This window comes from Mandrillus leucophaeus, unplaced genomic scaffold (genome assembly GCF_000951045.1).
Source record: "Mandrillus leucophaeus isolate KB7577 unplaced genomic scaffold, Mleu.le_1.0 Scaffold17, whole genome shotgun sequence".
Classification (NCBI taxonomy): domain Eukaryota; kingdom Metazoa; phylum Chordata; class Mammalia; order Primates; family Cercopithecidae; genus Mandrillus; species Mandrillus leucophaeus.
The window spans coordinates 5,391,221-5,408,347 of NW_012101698.1; the positions used below are offsets into that span (position 1 = coordinate 5,391,221).

The window sequence follows — 17,127 nt, forward strand, 5'->3', positions numbered from 1 at the left end:
CCCATTGATTTTCCTGATCCATGATCACCAGTTTCTCCACGGGAGTGAAGTTAGTCCGAGAGTATTTGCCAAAGTGCTTGGTTCTCAAAGTAATAAGCGCCCTTTTGCATTGGTTTAATTTAAAAATTATGAAAAGCGTTTCATCCTGTTATTTAAGAGGGAAGTCTTTGCAGGTAAACTTCTTGAACCGTTTTTAAGAATTCCCCTTGTGGGGAGTGATTTGGGGGTGTGATTTTAGCGTTTCGGTCAAATGCACATCTTTGTAGAGGTTTGAGCTTTTAAGACTCAGGCACAATTCTCTAATCTTGGACAGGTCACCTCATCTCTTGTACCCTTGGCATTTTATCAAATGAGGGTTGTGGACTAGATTCTCCAGTTCCTTTCAGTTCATAACGTTCTATCTCCTGTCTCCTTTAATTTTCAGTGGCAACTCGATGCTGTCAATTCACTTTCAAATGTCAGTTGGGTTCCTTGCCAGTCAAAAGAGATCTAAGCTCTAATCTAAGACCAAACTTTTAGCAAAGTTGAGCACGAAAGGCGCTTTCAGCCTGAGGGAGAGGGGATCGTTGATGTCTTTGAGTATTTTCAAGTGTAAACTTGCACTAACTCTAGCAGTTTCTGGTACATTTTCAGCAAGATGTGTGTGGTGTTTTTTGTTTTGTTATTTTTAGAAACAGGGCCGCTCTCTGTTGAGCAGGCTGGAGTGCTGTGGTGCTGCAATCAGAGTGGATGAAACTATAGGCACACAACACCATGCCTGGCTAGTTTAGTGTGTGGGTTTTTTTTTTGTCTGGCCTCAGCAAGATGTGTTTTAAAATTTAGTATCTTACCGGATGCGGTGGCTCACACCTGCAATCCCAGCGCTTTGGGAGGCCAGGACGGGAGGATCACCTGAAGTCAGGAGTTCGAGACCAGCATGACCAACGTGGTGAAAACCAGTCTCTACTAAAAATACAAAATTAGCTGGGCATGGTGACGCATGCCTGTAATCCCAGCTACTCGGGAGGCTGAGGCAGGAGAATCACTTGAACCTGGGAGGTGGAGGTTGCAGTGAACCAAGATAGTGCCATTACACTCCAGCCTGGGCAACAAGAGCGAAATTCTGTCTCAAAATATATATGTATATACATATTTTTAGTATCTATCTATTTATCTATATATATATATTTAGTATCTTGACTTAACATTCCTAAGCTTGCATTCATTCAGTCATTCAATATGTTGGGTGGAAAATTATGGAAATCCTACAGACAAAATAATATAAGTTCTGTATTTGTATTTGATGACTGTCAAGAGGAAGTCTCCCTCTGGAACCTACTGAACGATTTTAATAAAAATGTATCTGGCTGGCTGGGTGCAAGTGCACTCCAGACTGGGCAACAAAGCAAGATCCTGTCTCAAAACAACAACAGGCTGGGCGCAGTGGCTCACGCCTGTAATCCCAACACTTTGGGAGGCCGAGGCGGGCGGATCACAAGATCAGGAGATCGAGACCAACCTGGCTAACATGGTGAAATCCTGTCTCTTCTAAAAATACAAAAAATTAGCCAGGCATGGTGGTGGGCACCTATAGTCCCAGGTATTCAGGAGGCTGAGGCAGGAGAATGGCGTGAACCTGGGAGACAGAGGTTCCAGTGAGCTGAGATCGTGCCACTGCACTCCCGCCTGGGTGACGGAGCGAGACTCTGTCTCAAACAACAACAAAAAATGTATATGGCTGAGCGCGGTGGCTCACACCTGTAACCCCAGCACTTTGGGAGGCCGAGACAGGTGGATCACCTGAGGTCAGGAGTTTGAGACCAACCCTGGCCAACATGGCGAAACCATGTTAGTATCTACTAAAAATGCAAAAGTTAGCTGGGTGTGGTGGTGGGCGCCTATAATCCCAGCTACTCGGGAGGCTGACGCATGAGAATCGCTTGAACCTGGGGGGCAGAAGTGGCAGTGAGCCAAGATCACGCCACTTCACTCCAGTCTGGGCAAAAGAGAATTTGTCCCAAAAAAAAAAAAAAAAAAAAAAATGTATAGCCGGCTAGGCACAAGTGGCTCACACCTCTAATCCCAGTTCTTTGGGAGGCTGAGATGGGCAGATAGCTTGAGCCCATGAGTTGGAGACCATCCTGGGTAATGTAGTCAGACCTCGTCGCTACAATAAACAGTGGACCAGGGTTGTGCATGCCAACAGTCACAGCTGTTAGGGAGGCTGAGGTAGGAAGAGCGCTTGAGCCCCCCCTCAAAAAAAGAAAAAAAATGTATGGTTAATTTTAATGGCTATTGTTGAACTATATGCCACATACCATGTTAAGCACTTTGTGTGGTTTCCTGTTTGACTAATTCAACAGCCTAATGAGATATGTTTTGCTATCCCTGTTTTACAGATGAAAAAACCGAAGCAAAAAATGTTACATTAATTGAGATTGCACAGTAAATGGCTTGAATGAGAGAGAATTAGATTTATAACCTCTAGCTACTGACTATGCACCAAGAAGAAAATTTGGTAACTGTCACTGGAAATTTCGTTTGTTTAGGCATTTTTTTTTTTTTTTTTTTTGAGACCGCATTTCACTCTTGTTGCCCAGGTTGGAGTGAAATGGCTCAGTCTCAGCTCACTGCAACCTCCACCTCCCAGGTTCAAGTGATTTCCTACCTCAGCCTCCCGTGTAGCTGGGATTACAGGCCCCCACCACCACACCCAGCTAATTTTGTATTTTTAGTAGAGACAGGGTTTCAGCATGTTGGCCAGGCTGGTCATGAACTCCTAATCTCGGGTGATTTGCCCACCTGGGCCTCCCAAAGTGCTGGGATTACTTTGGGATCCAGTGCTGGCCAGGCATTGTATTTTAAATGCCTTCCTATATTAGGCACTATGCTAATAATACTGACTAAAAGTTTATTTCTGCCCATTATGGTGCTCATCTGCCAGATGGAACAAGATACATGTAAGATATCAATCATGCAACATAAGTGCAAAATGAAACATTATTAAAGTCTAAGGAGAGCATAGTGGAAGGAAAAAAGGATTTGGAAATGCGATTCACCCTTCAGCTAAGTAATTGGATAGATAACTCTTAAGGTTCCTTCTGATGATTCTGCTGACAGGATGTTTCTCTGTGTTTCAGAAAGTGGTGGAGAGAGAGCTGGATGCTCTTTTGGAACAGCAAAACAGCATTGAAAGTAAGATGGTCACTCTCCACCGAATGGGGTGAGTCTGTGCATCTCAGAAAGGGCTAATGTAAATTCCAACAGGGTCAATTGGACAAGTGACCATTTTTTAAACTTTCTGTTATAAACACCAGTTGAGCTTGAAATATAAAGGGTATTATCTCAAGGTAAAGTGAACATCTAAGGGTATTAGTTCCATGGTTTTCAAAGACTCCTTGGACCAGCAGTACAAGTATCACACCTTGTTAGAAATGCAAATCCTAGGGCCCTACGCCAAACTTACAAAATCAGAAACTCTAGGTCTGAGGTCCAGGAAGATGTATTTTAACAAGCCTACCAAGTGATTCTAATGCATAGCCCAAGTGTGACAACCACCTTTTTTTTTTTTTTTTTTTTGAGATGGAGCTTCATTCTTGTCCCCCAGGCTGGAGTGCAGTGGTACAATCTGGGCTCACTGCAACCTCTGCCTCCCAGGTTCAAGCAATTCTCCTGCCTCAGCCTCTTGAGTAGCTGAGATTCCAGGCATGTGCTACCATGCCCAGCTAATTTTTGTATTTTTAGCAGGGACAAGGTTTCACCATGTTGGCCGGGCTGGTCTCAAACTCCTGACCTCAAGTGATCCACCTGCCTGGCCTCCCAAGTACTAGGATTACAGGCATAAGCCACTGCGCCAAGCTGAGAACCAGCATTTTTATAGACTGGGTATATTTGTTAGTCATAAAAATTGTTCCTTGGCTGGGAGTAGTGGCTCATGCTTGTAATCCCAGCACTTTGGGAGGCCACATCTGGAGGATCACTTTTGACCCTGTCTCAAAAACAGAAAATAAAAATAAATAAATAAATAAATTAGTTGGGCATGGTGGTGTGCGCCTATAGTCTCAGCTACTCAGGAGACTGAGACAGGAAGATCATTCGAGCCCAGAAGTTGGAAACTGTGGTGAGCTATGATCATGCCACTGTACTCTAGCCTGGGTGGCAGAGTGAGAACCTGTCTCAAAAAAAAAAACAAGTTGTTCTTTGATCTCACCATCCTCTCACAGAGTACTGGTTAGTGCATCTTTTGCTCACTTAGCAATTGAGAGAATTTGTTCTCTAATTCTTTGGTTGTACCTATTTACGGGTGTCTTTATTGGTTTTAGAAGTTAATTTTGGCCAGACACGGTGGCTCACACCTATAATCCCAGCACTTTGGGAGGCTGAGGCAGGTGGATCACAAGGTCAAGAGATCAAGACCATCTCCTGGCCAACCTAGTGAAACCATGTCTCTACTAAAAATACAAAAATTAGCTGGGGTTGGTGGCACATGCCTGTAGTCCCAGCTACTCAGGAGGCTGAGACAGGAGAATCACTTGAACCCAGACAGCAGAGGTTGCAGTGAGCCGAGATCGCGCCATTGCACTCCAGCCTGGCGACAGAGCAAGACTCCATCTCAAAAAAAAAAAAAAAAAAAGAGTTAATTTTTTATCAAGTATAGGTCTGAGTTTACAGTCAAACATTCTTGAGAAAAAGCTGAGTGCAGAGCAAACTGAGCTAAGAGTTATAGGTAGGTATGAAAGAAGTAGAAGACACAGTGTCCATATGCAAAGAAAAGTTTCTCTCTCTTACCCTCTGCCCTATGGTTATGTGTATGCTGACTATGTGTTTCTCTAGTCCTAACCTGCAGCTGATTGAGGGAGACGCAAAGCAGCTGGCTGGAATGATCACCTTTACCTGCAACCTGGCTGAGAATGTGTCCAGCAAAGTTCGTCAGCTTGACCTGGCAAAGGTAATACATCGAGCTTTTCTTTTTTGAGACAGGGTCTTGCTGTGTCGCCCAGGCTGGAGTGCAGTGGTGCAGTCACAGCTCACTACAGCCCCAACTTCCTGGGTTCAAGCACTTCTCCCACCTCAGCCTCCTGAGGAGCTAGGACTACAGGCATCCACCACCATGCCCAGCTAGTTTTTGTATTTTTTGTAGAGATGGGGTTTTGCCATGTTACCCGGGCTGATCCTGAACCCCTGGGCTCAAGTTATCCTTCCGCCTTTTGCCGTGTTGGCCAGGCTGGCCTCAAACTCCTGACCTCAGGTGATCTGCCCTCCTCGGCCTCCCAACATGCTGGGATTGCAGGTGTGAGCCACCTTGCCTGGCCAGTAGCTTCTTTACTGCCCTCTACTAACTCAAACATCAAAATGTCAATGGGGCTCTGCGTGGTGACTCACACCTATAATCCCATCACTTTAGGAGGCCAAAACAGGAGGATTGCTTGAGCCCAGGAGTTCAAAACCAGCCTGGGCAACATGGGAGAACCTTGTCTCTACAAAAAATACAAAAATTAGCTGGGCATGGTGGTGCACACTTATATCCCAGCACTTTAGGAGATTGAGGCAGGCTGATCTCTTGAGTCCAGGAGTTTGAAAGCAGCCTAGGCAACATGGCGAAGCCCTGTCTCTACTAAAAAATACAAAAATTAGCCAGGTGTGGTGACGCACACCTATAGTCCCAGCTACTTGGGAGGCCAAGGCAGGAGGATCGCTTAACCCCAAGAGGCAGAGATTGCCGTGAGCCAAGGTCATGCCACTGTACTCCAGCCTGAGTTGCAGAGTGGAGTTGCAAATTAAAAATAAATAAATGAGTTAATAAATGCCAGCTTCTATTTAAAAAAAAAAAAAAAGCTACCATATTACAGATTAGAAGAGCACCTTTCAATAGAAATCTAATGTGAGATAACAAAGCCAGACAAAAATATCACAAAAAATTTCAGACCAGTAGCTCTTATAATATAGACAGAAAGGCACTCAACAAGCCGGGTGCGGAGGCTCACACTTGTAATCCCAGCACTTTGAGAGGCTGAGATGCGTGGATTACGAGGTCAAGAGATCGAGCCCATCCTGGCTAACACAGTGAAACCCTGTCTCTTAAAAATACAAAAAATTGGCCGGGCGCGGTGGCTCAAGCCTGTAATCCCAGCACTTTGGGAGGCCGAGACGGGCGGATCACGAGGTCAGGAGTTCGAGGCCATCCTGGCTAACACGGTGAAACCCCGTCTCTACTAAAAAATACAAAAAACTAGCCGGGCGAGGTGGCGGACGCCTGTAGTCCCAGCTGCTCGGGAGGCTGAGGCAGGAGAATGGCGGGAACCCGGGAGGCGGAGCTTGCAGTGAGCTGAGATCCGGCCACTGCACTCCAGCCTGGGCGACAGAGCGAGACTCCGTCTCAAAAAAAAAAAAAAAACAAAAAATTAGCCGGGTGTGGTGGCAGGCGCCTGTAGTCCCAGCTACTCAGGAGGCTGAGGCAGGAGAATAGCATGAATCTGGGAGGCGGAGCTTGCAGTGAGCTGAAATCATGCCACTGTACTCCAGCCTGGGCAACAGAGCAAGACTCTGTCTCAAAAAAAAAAAAAAAGAGATACTCAACAAAACCTAGCAAAGCAAGTGTAGCAATATATAAAGAGGATTATATACTATGGCCAAGTGGCATTTATCCTAGGAAGACAAGGTTGATTTAACATCTGAAAATCAATTAAATGTAATGGCCAAGACCACAATTACTTTTGCACCAACCTAATAATACACCATATTAATAGAAAAAAGGACAAAAACCACATGATCACCTTATAGACTCAGAAGAAAACATTTGACAAAATTCTGTGCCCTTTCATGGTGGAAACACTCAACAAATTTGGAATAGCGGGGAACTTCTCAGCCTGATTAAGGGCATCTGTGAAAAACCACAGCTGGCCAGGTATGGTGGCTCATGCCTGTAATCCTAACACTTTGGCAGACCAAAGCAGTAGGATCTCTTGAGGCCAGAAGTTTGAGACCAAACTTTGGAACATAGTGAGACCCTATCTCTACAAAAATTTTTTTAAACAAATAACCCTCAGCTAACATCATACTTACTGGTGAAAGATGTTATTCTTTCCTCCTAAGATGAGGAACAAGACAAGGGTGTCTTCTCTTACTATGTCTCTAGAACAAGCAAGCATGTTTAAAAAAATTTTTTTTTAATATATGAGTTGGTGGCTGTATGGTTCTATCCAGGGCAATTAGGTAAGAAAATGAAGTAGGCCAGGCATGGTGGCTTACTCCTGTAATCTCAGCACTTTGGGAGGCCAAGGCCGGCAGATAGCTTGAGCTCAGGAGTTTGAGACCAGCCTGGGAAACATGGTGAAACCCTGCGTCTACAAAAAATACAAAAACTAGCCAGGCATGGTGGCACACGCCTGTAATCCCAGCTACTTGGGAGGCTGAGGTAGGAGGATAGCTTAGGCTCAGGAGGCAGAGGTTGCAGTGAGCCATGATTGCGCCACTGCACTCCAGCCTGGGTCACAGAGTGAGACTGTGTCTAAAAAAAAAGAATGATTTGATCACGTTATTAAAATTGTATGATACCTGTCAATGGTCTTGATCGTCATCAATAACAGTTGCGTTAACAGTAGTGGTGGTGTTTGTGAGATTGCTATTGACAGCTTAAAAGGACATATGGTTGACCAGTTTCAGCTCCTGAATCTCCCTACCTTCTTGAGGGGTGTTTTTGAAAGAATAGGACATTGTTTCTAAGTACCAAATCTTTTTGCAGAACCGCCTCTATCAGGCCATTCAGAGAGCTGATGACATCTTGGACCTGAAGTTCTGCATGGATGGAGTTCAGACTGCTTTGAGGAATGAAGATTATGAGCAGGCTGCAGCCCACATTCATCGCTACTTGTGCCTGGACAAGTCAGTCATTGAGCTCAGCCGACAGGGCAAAGAGGGTCAGCATCCCAAACTGTTGGTTTTTAGTTAAAATCATCTGTGATCTGAAGTAAGCAGACTCGACCAATAAAAACACATCAGTTTTTAGGAAGTTTTCTTTTTTCTTTTTCTTTTTTTTGAGATGGAGTCTCACTCTTGTCAGGATAGAGTGCGGTGGCACGATCTCAGCTCACTGCAACCTCTGCCTTCTGGGTTCAAGCGATTCTCCTGCCTCAGCCTCTTGAGTAGCTGGGATTATAGGCACACACCACCACACCTTTCACCATGTTGGACAGACTGGTCTCGAACTCCTGATCTCTGGTGATCTGCCCGCCTTAGCTTCCCAAAGTGCTGGGATTATAGGCTTAAGCTACCGTGCCCAGCCAGGAAGTTTTCTTATCTGGTAGTAGGCCATACGTAGGTCCTGTACCATCCTGGGGCAGGCTTTGTTAAAGTAGTCCCCCCTATGTGTGGTTTCACTTTCTGCCATTTCAGTTACCTGCAGCTTCAGTTACTCATGGTCAACCTTAGTCCAAAAATATTAAGGAAAAATTCCAGAAATAAACAACTTACTAGTTTTAAGTTGCTTGCTGTTCTGGGTAGTGTGATAAAATCTTGTGCCATCCTGTCTGTCCCTTTATCACAAGAAGGGTAAGTACGGTACAATAAGATATTTTTTAAAAAGAGGCTATACTTGCATAACTTTTTTATGGTATATTGTTATATTTTATTATATATTGTTAATCTCTTAATATGTCTAATTTACAAATTAAACTATCGTAAATATGCATGTATAGGAAAAAACATAGTATATTCAAGGTTCAGTACTGTCAATGGTTTCGGGCATCCATAATGGTCTTGGAATGGATCCCCTACAGATAAGAAGGGACTACTGTATTCCCATTTTATGGAAAAGGAAGCTGAATCCAGATCTACTGATTCTCTGACCAGCGGGTTCTTTGCACTTGACCATATTGCCTACTCATAAAATGAAATTCTTAGTCTGATGTTTTAGATCTTCCATGATCTTTACACACCCTGTCTTTCTAGCCTTGTTTAATGGTATTCACTTATGCATCCATTCATTGTGCAAGTATTTCTCAAGCTCCTCCATATGCCACAGAATATGCTACTTGGAATACTCTGCAAATATTCTTTTCATCTTTCTGCTTCTATCACTTCGTATATTTCATTCCCTTTGCGTGGAATGTTTGTTCCTCCTGTGCAGGTGTCAGAATCCTGCCCATCTTCGAGAGGTGGGATGTCACCTTCTCTAGGAAGCCTTTTCTCATTACTTTAACCAGAAATGTGACTTTTTGACACCTTTCTTTTTTTTGAGACGGAATCTCGCTCTGTTGCCAGACTGGCATGATCTTGGCTCACTGTAACCTCTGCCTCCCAGGTTAAAGGGATTCTTCTGCCTCAGCCTCCTGAGTAACTGGGACTACAGGCGCACGCCACCACACCCGGCTAATTTTTGTATTTTTAGTAGAGATGGGGTTTCACCATGTTGGCCAGGATGGTCTCAATCTCTTGACCTTGTGATTCACCCATCTCGGCCTCCCAAAGTGCTGGGATTACAGGCGTGAGCCACAGTGCCCATCCTTTGGCACCTTTCTTATGACACATCATGTACTGTATTTCATCATTATTATTTGTGCACAAACTTGATCTCTTCTACTTGATCCTAACTTCTGTGATGGTAGGATCAGGGCTGATTCATCATGTAGTCATATATATTACTAGCACAGCACCTTGCACATAGTAAGTACTTAATACGTATTTGCTGGATGAATAGTATTACACAAAGTGGCATGGACCTGACACAGTACCATTCTTTACTTGAATATTCATTTTCTCCCTGTTGAGCAGGGAGCATGATTGATGCCAACCTGAAATTGCTGCAGGAAGCAGAGCAACGTCTCAAAGCCATTGTGGCAGAGAAGTTTGCCATTGCCACCAAGGAAGGTGATCTGCCCCAGGTGGAGCGCTTCTTCAAGATCTTCCCACTGCTGGGTCTGCATGAGGAGGGATTAAGAAAGTTCTCAGAATACCTTTGCAAGCAGGTATGGACCCTGATTGCTTGGCAGGATAATTGTGTGGCTCTCTGCCTGCAGACTGGGGCACTAGATGGATCCACTTTCTATGGATACTTTCTCTCTTCTGGATATGACTCCCCTTGCTGCCCTTGCTGTGTAGCCGGGCAGGACTGGATGCGTGTGTTCATTCAACACACCTGTTGCCAGCCTACTGTGTACCAGACATGGCCAAGACATCTGCCAATGCACATTCATTTCCAACAGACCAGATGAAAGCATATGAAATTAAAATGCAAGTTCCCTGACAAGTTGAATCATTCTTTTTTTTTTTTTTTTTTTTGAGATGGAGTTTCACTCTTGTTGCTCAGGCTGGAGTGCAATGGCATGATCTCAGCTCACTGCAACCTCCGCCTCCTGGTTCAAGCAATTCTCCTGCCTCAGTCTCCCAAGTAGCTGGGATTATAGACATACGCCACCACGCCCAGCTTATTTTGTATTTTTAGTACAGACCGGGTTACTCCATGTTGGTCATGCTGGTCTCAAACTCCCAACCTCAGGTGATCCACCCGCCTCAGCCTTCCAAAGTGCTGGGATTATAGGTGTGAGCCACCGCGCCCGGCCTGAATCACTCTTTTAAAACTCAAGCAATCCTGCCTCAGCCTCCCAAGCAGTGGAGACTACAGGCACATGCCACCATGCGTTGCTAATTTTTTTTTTTTTTTTTTTGTAGAAACGGTCTCACTGTGTTACCCAGGCTGGTCTCAAACTCGTGGCCCCAAGCAGTCCTCCCATCTCAGCCTCCCAAAGTCGTGGGACTACCACCCCACCCAGCTGTTTTTTTAGCTATATGTCTATGTGTGTCATTCCCCTACCACAAAAAAATTCTCTGTCGGACCATTATTATGCCGTTAAGAAAAATGATGCCGTTTGCTAAGCGCTGACATATTTTATTCTCTAACGTGGTTTGTTAAACAGGGTACAAAACAATATGTTGTTATTCCTGTTTAAAATGAGGGAGTCAGCAATCAAGATATATTTGTATAAGCATAGGATTTCTTTTGGAAGGGTTAACAATGGTCACTTCTGAAGAAAATTGGGAAATTAAGAGACACAGGTTAGAAGAAGAACTACTTTTCACTGAATATTCCTTTTTTCCTTTGGAATGTTTAAGTATGCATTTTACTCATTCTAAAAAATTAATGAAAAACAAAATACACGCCAGGCGCAGTGACTCATGCCTATAATCCCAGCACTTTGGGAGGCTGAGGCGGGTGGATTACCTGAGATCAGGAGTTCAGGACCAGCCTGGCCAACATGATGAAACCCCGTGTCTACTAAAAAAAGTACAAAAATTATCCAGACGTGGTGGCAGGTGCCTGTAATCCCAGCTACTCGGGAAGCTGAGACAGGAGAATCGCTTGAATCCGGGAGGCAGAGGCTGCAGTGAGCTGAAATTGTGCCATTGCACTCCAGCCTGGGTGACCAGCGAAATTACATCTCAAAAAAAAAACAAAAAACAAAAAAACCTGCTCTATGATGCTTTTTTTATCAGTATACTTTGTCACCTGGGACCTAGAAATGGCTTCTACCTTTAATCCAGTAAAAGTCCCTTCTGCAGCACCCAGGTTTTGTCCTGCTTGAGAAAGCACTATTAATGATAGCATGCCAGGCATAATGGCTCACGTAATTCCAGCACTTTGGGATGCTGAGGCAAGAGGACTGCTTGAGGCCAGGAGTTCGAGACCAGTCTGGGCAACATAGCAGGACCCCATCTCTACAGAAATTTTTTAAAAATTAGCCAGGTATGGTGGCTCTTGCCTATAGTTCCAGCTACTCAGGAGGCTGAGGTGAGAGGATCACTTGAGTCCAGGAGTTCAAGGCCACAGTGAACTATGACTGTGGCTCCCTTGTACTCCAGCCTAGGCAACAGAGCGAGACCCTGTCTCTTATTTTAAAAAATGATAGAAAGTTACACTTTGAGATTGTTGGAACTGAGGACTCTCTCCCTTGGCTAATGGCAGTCCGTATTTTCCAAGAGAAGAAAATAATGGAAGAGGAGCTACACCATGCTCACATTCCTTGTCCTGCCTGAGGCTCAGACTGTCCCTCAAGGGAGTTTCCTCTGTGCTGCCTGGGCTTCTAAACATCAAGGGAAATGTGAAAAAAAAGAAAGCCGATGGGAGGCCTTTTTGGAAAATTGAGACATACCTGGTGTAAGGCTGGCCTTTCTAAGGAATGTATGTGGGTCTTCTCCTTTTTTAGGTGGCCAGTAAAGCTGAGGAGAATCTGCTCATGGTGCTGGGGACAGACATGAGTGATCGGAGAGCTGCAGTCATCTTTGCAGATACACTTACTCTTCTGTTTGAAGGTGAGCCTCTTTCTTCACTCTAGAGAGACTGGAGACATTTCTGTATGACACCTGCATCCTAGCCTTTCTTCTCACCCTTCTAATTTGATGACTTTAATTTAATCATGTAGTTTACTGTGTATTAATTGAGTAGAGAATTAAATAACTTCCAGATTCAGTGCCTGATAAGCAAAGATTAGAGTCTCTCCAGTGTTTTGATCCTGCCTAACCCTCAAACCCCAAACTCCGTAAGAATAAATTTAACCCTAAAATAAATTACTGAAAAGCGAGTGATGCTGATTCCAAAGATGCTGCTGTAGAAAATAGTATCAATGTAACTTACCAAATGCCTGCTGATGTACCAAGCACTGTGCATATTTAACATATTTGCTTAGAAACCCCTAGCATTGACAAGGCCTATTTTGTGTTCATTTTAGAAAGTGAAGCAGCCAAAAGGATTGACCTAGACCCTTGGTTAGTCCCAGATGGAGCAAGTTTATTTTGTAGGAAGAATACTACAACCTTCTTGCTTCCTCCCTTCTAGGGATTGCCCGCATTGTGGAGACACACCAACCAATAGTGGAGACCTATTATGGGCCAGGGAGACTGTATACGCTGATCAAATATCTGCAGGTGGAATGTGACAGACAGGTGGAGAAGGTGGTAGATAAGTTCATCAAGCAAAGGGACTACCACCAGCAGGTGAGCAGGGGAAGCTCCAGGTGGGGTTTGGTAGCAGCTTTAGCCAGGAACAGTGAGTAGAATAACTTGGGGGGGGAACAGTGAAGAAAGGTGCAGACAGAAGAAAAATTAATGCTCAGCACAAACTGGCCTGCATCTTGCCCATTGCCAGCTTACCTTGAACTTGAGGTGTTGTCGAGATGAGGATGGCCTCAGTTCAAGACCAAAACAGAAATAAAAAGGGCTTCCTGAAAAGAACACAGCAGAAGTAGTAGACCAGTTCTCTATCATAAAATGTGCAACAGTGCCCTCTGGTGATATAATGACAATTCTGTTTATTGAGGTCCTATTAAGTGTCCAAGTAATTGTCTCCAATTTCCCCTTCATTCCTCAGATGTTAAAGATAACGTTTGCTTTTTCAGAACTTTATTTTTTCCTTCTTTTGAGCAGAGAAAGTAAAAGTACAACATAGAAATAGGAGTGGCCTCATACAATTGTATTTCTAGAACTCCAGACTAGGACACTATAAACAGTAGTCTATTGGAACACTATTAGCATGACTTTTAAGCACAGTAATAGAAGTGAGTAGTATTAGCATCCAACCCAAAAACAAATCTTTGGCCTGTCATCTTGAAAGTCCACTGCTGGCTTGAAGGGAAGGTAAACCCAGTAAGCAAACTAAACCTAAACGTTCTTGTGTGCCAAAAGTTTGGAGTGACCAGCAAGAGGCCAATAGATATGGGAGTGGGGAAGAATATTCTCATTCCTGTGGTATGTTGCAGTTCCGGCATGTTCAGAACAACTTGATGAGAAATTCTACAACAGAAAAAATCGAACCAAGGTAATAATCCTCTTTTCTTTAGCCCACAAGAGTTTGAATTGGTAACCATGTATATATAATTCAGATGACTCTGTTACAATGTGGTCTGTGTTTTTGAAATATTTTATCAATTACTCTTATTTTTCAGTGGAATGTATCATGAACAAAAGTATGTGTAAATAAAATGTGTAATAAATCATAATCAGCTGGGCGTGGTGGCTCACGCCTGTAATCCCAGCACTTTGGGAGGCCGAGGCAGGCAGATCACAAGGTCAGGAGTTCAAGACCAGCCTGGCCAATATGGTGAAACCCCTTCTCTACTAAAAATACAAAAATTAGCTGGGCATGGTGATGCGTGCGTGTAGTCCCAGCTATTCGGGAGGCTGAGGCAGGAGAATCGCTTGAACCCAGGAGGCAGAGGTTGCAGTGAGCCAAGATCGCACCACTGCACTCCATCCTGGGTTACAGAGCGAGACTCCATCTCAAAAAATAAAAATTAAAATAAAATAAAATAAAAATCAGTACAATCATGTGTCATCTAATGACTGGAATACTTTTTTTTTTTTTTTTTTTGACAGAGTCTCACTCTGTCACCCATGCTGAAGTGCAGTAGCATGATCTTGGCTCACTGCAGCCCCTGCCTCCCGGGTTCACGTAATTCTCCTCCCTCAGGCTCCCAAGTAACTAGAACTACAGGCGTGCACCACCACTCCCGGCTAATTTTTTATAATTTTAGTAGAGACAGGGTTTCGCTATGATGGCCAGGTTAGTCTTGAACTCCTGACCTCAAGTGATCTGCCCACCGTGGCCTCCCAAAGTGCTGAGATTATAGGCATGAGCCACCATACCCTGTCAACAACTGGAGTACATTCTGAGAAATACATCACTAGGCGACTTCCATTGTGTCAGCATCATAGAGTGTACTTAGCCTACTACACACCTAGGCTATATGATGCAGCCTATTGCTCGTAGGCTGTAAACCTGTATGGCATATTACTGTACTGAATACCATAGGCAATTAGAACACAATGGTAAGTACTTGTGTATCTAAACATATCTAAACATAGAAAAGGTACAGTAAAAATACAGTATTATAATATTATGGGAACACTCTTGTGTATACCGATACAGTTTTTTTTCTTGTTGTTTTGGGGATTTTTTTTGTTGTTTTTTTTTTTTTGAGATAAGGTCTTGCTTTGTTGCCCAGGCCAGAGTGCAGTACAGTGGTATGATCGTGGCTCACTTAGCCTCGACCTCCTAGGCTCAAACAATCCTCCCACCTCAGCCTTCTGAGTAGCTGGGACCATATGTGTACACCACCACGCTGGGCTAATTTTTGTATTTTTTGTAGAGACGAGGTTTTGCCATGTTGCCTAGGCTGGTCTCGAACTCCTGGGCTCAAGTGATTCTCTCACCTCCCAGAGGCTTCCCAAAGTGATGGGATTACAGGCTTGAGCCACCATGCCTAGCCCAGCAATTCATTTTTGACCAAAATGTTCTTATGTAGCATGACTACACTTTTGAAGCCCCCAGAGTGACTCTCCTCTTCCCTTCCCACAAAGGTGACTACTATCCTAAAGTTTTAAACTTTTACGTTCTTTTTTTTTAAATTAGAAATAGGGTCTCTGTTTCCCAGGCTGGAGTGAAGTGGTACAGCGACAGAATCCCAGCTCACTGTGACCACGAAGTCGTGGACTCAGGTGAGCCTCGAGTAGCTCAGCCTCAGCCTCCCGAGTAGCTCCTGACTAACTAGGATTACAGTCACCACTCCTAGCTAATTTTTTTTTTTTTTTTTTTTTTTTTGAGGCAGTCTCGCTCTGTTGCCCAGGCTGGAGTGCAGTGGCGTGGCGTGGTCTCGGCTCACCACAACCTCCACCTCCCAGGTTCAAGCAATTCTCCTGCCTCAGCCTCCCAAGTAGCTGGGACTATAGGCATGTGCCACCACGCCCGGTTAATTTTTTTGTATTTTTAGTAGAGATGAGTTTTTTGTTTGTGTCTTTGTTTGTTTGTCTTAAACAAGAGTCTCGCTCTGTTGCCCAGGCTAGAGTGCAGTGGCACGATCTCAGCTCCCTGCAAGCTCCACCTCCCGGGTTCACGCCATTCTCCTGCCTCAGCCTCCCATGTACCTGGGACTACAGGCGCCCACCACCTTGTCTGGCTAATTTTTTTTGTGTGTTTTTAGTAAAGACGGGGTTTCACCATGTTAGCCAGGATGGTCTCGATCTCCTGACCTCGCGATCTGCCCGCCTCAGCCTCCCAAAGTGCTGGGATTACAGGCGTGAGCCACTGCGCCTGGCCGAGATGAGGTTTTGCCATGTTGGCCAGGCTGGTCTCAAACTCCTGACCTCAGGTGATCCACCCACCTCAGCCTCCCAAAGTGCTGGGATTACAGGCATGAGCCACCATGCTCAGCCAATTTTTTAATTTTTGATAGAGATGAGGGCTTGCTATGTTGCCCAGGCTGGTCTTAAACCCCAGATCTCAAGTGATCCCCCTGCCTCGGCCTCCCAAAGCACTTACAGGCATGAGCTACTGTAATCCATCCAAACTTTTACTTTTTTTTTTTTTTTTGAGACAGAGTCTTGCTCTGTTGCCCAGGCTGGAGTACAGTGGCACAATCTCTGCTCACTGCAAGCTCCACCTCCCAGATTCACACCATTCTCCTGCCTCAGCCTCCTGAGTAGCTGGGACTACAGGTGCCCACCACCACACCTGGTTAATTTTTTGTATTTTTAGTAGAGACAGGGTTTCACCATGTTAGCCAGGATGATCTTGATCTCCTGACCTCGTGATCTGCCCGCCTCGGCCTCCCAAAGTGCTGGGATTACAGGCGTGAGCCACTGCACCTGGTCATAGATAATCTTTATTCAAACCACAAAAGAGGCCAGGCATTGTGGCTCATGCCTATAATCCCAGCACTTTAAGAGGCCAAGGCAGGAGGATCACTTGAGGCCAGGGGTTTGAGACCAGCCTAGCCAACATGGTAAAATCCCATCTCTACTAAAGATACAAAAATCAGCCGGGTGGGGTGGCACATACCTCTAATCCCAGCTACTAATGTGTCTAAGGCATGAGACTCACTTGAACCTAGAGGCGAAGGTTGCAGTGAGCTGAGATTGCACCACTGCACTCCAGACTGGGCAACAGAGCAAGACGAATGGCTGGGCACGGCTCATGCCTGTAATCCCAGCACTTTGGGAGGCTGAGGCGGGTGGATCACAAGGTCAGGAGATTGAGACCATCCTGGCTAACACGGTGAAACCCCATCTGTACTAAAAATACAAAAAATTAGCCGGGCATGGTGGCAGGCACCTGTAGTCCCAGCTACTCGGGAGGCTGAGGCAGGAGAATGGCGTGAACCCAGG

General features: G+C 44.8%; 1 protein-coding gene across 2 annotated transcripts in view; it reads left to right on the forward strand.

The window, feature by feature from the left end:
- The window catches only part of COG4 (component of oligomeric golgi complex 4), a 49,162-nt gene that overhangs the window by 3,562 nt on the left and 28,473 nt on the right, over positions 1 to 17,127 (forward strand). For both annotated transcript variants that reach the window (XM_011976771.1, XM_011976772.1), the window contains exons 2-8: positions 3,120 to 3,202; positions 4,813 to 4,927; positions 7,721 to 7,895; positions 9,748 to 9,941; positions 12,177 to 12,282; positions 12,806 to 12,963; positions 13,725 to 13,783. In XM_011976771.1, the coding sequence (XP_011832161.1) occupies positions 3,120 to 3,202; positions 4,813 to 4,927; positions 7,721 to 7,895; positions 9,748 to 9,941; positions 12,177 to 12,282; positions 12,806 to 12,963; positions 13,725 to 13,783 (890 nt within the window). The remainder of the gene's footprint in view (positions 1 to 3,119; positions 3,203 to 4,812; positions 4,928 to 7,720; positions 7,896 to 9,747; positions 9,942 to 12,176; positions 12,283 to 12,805; positions 12,964 to 13,724; positions 13,784 to 17,127) is intronic.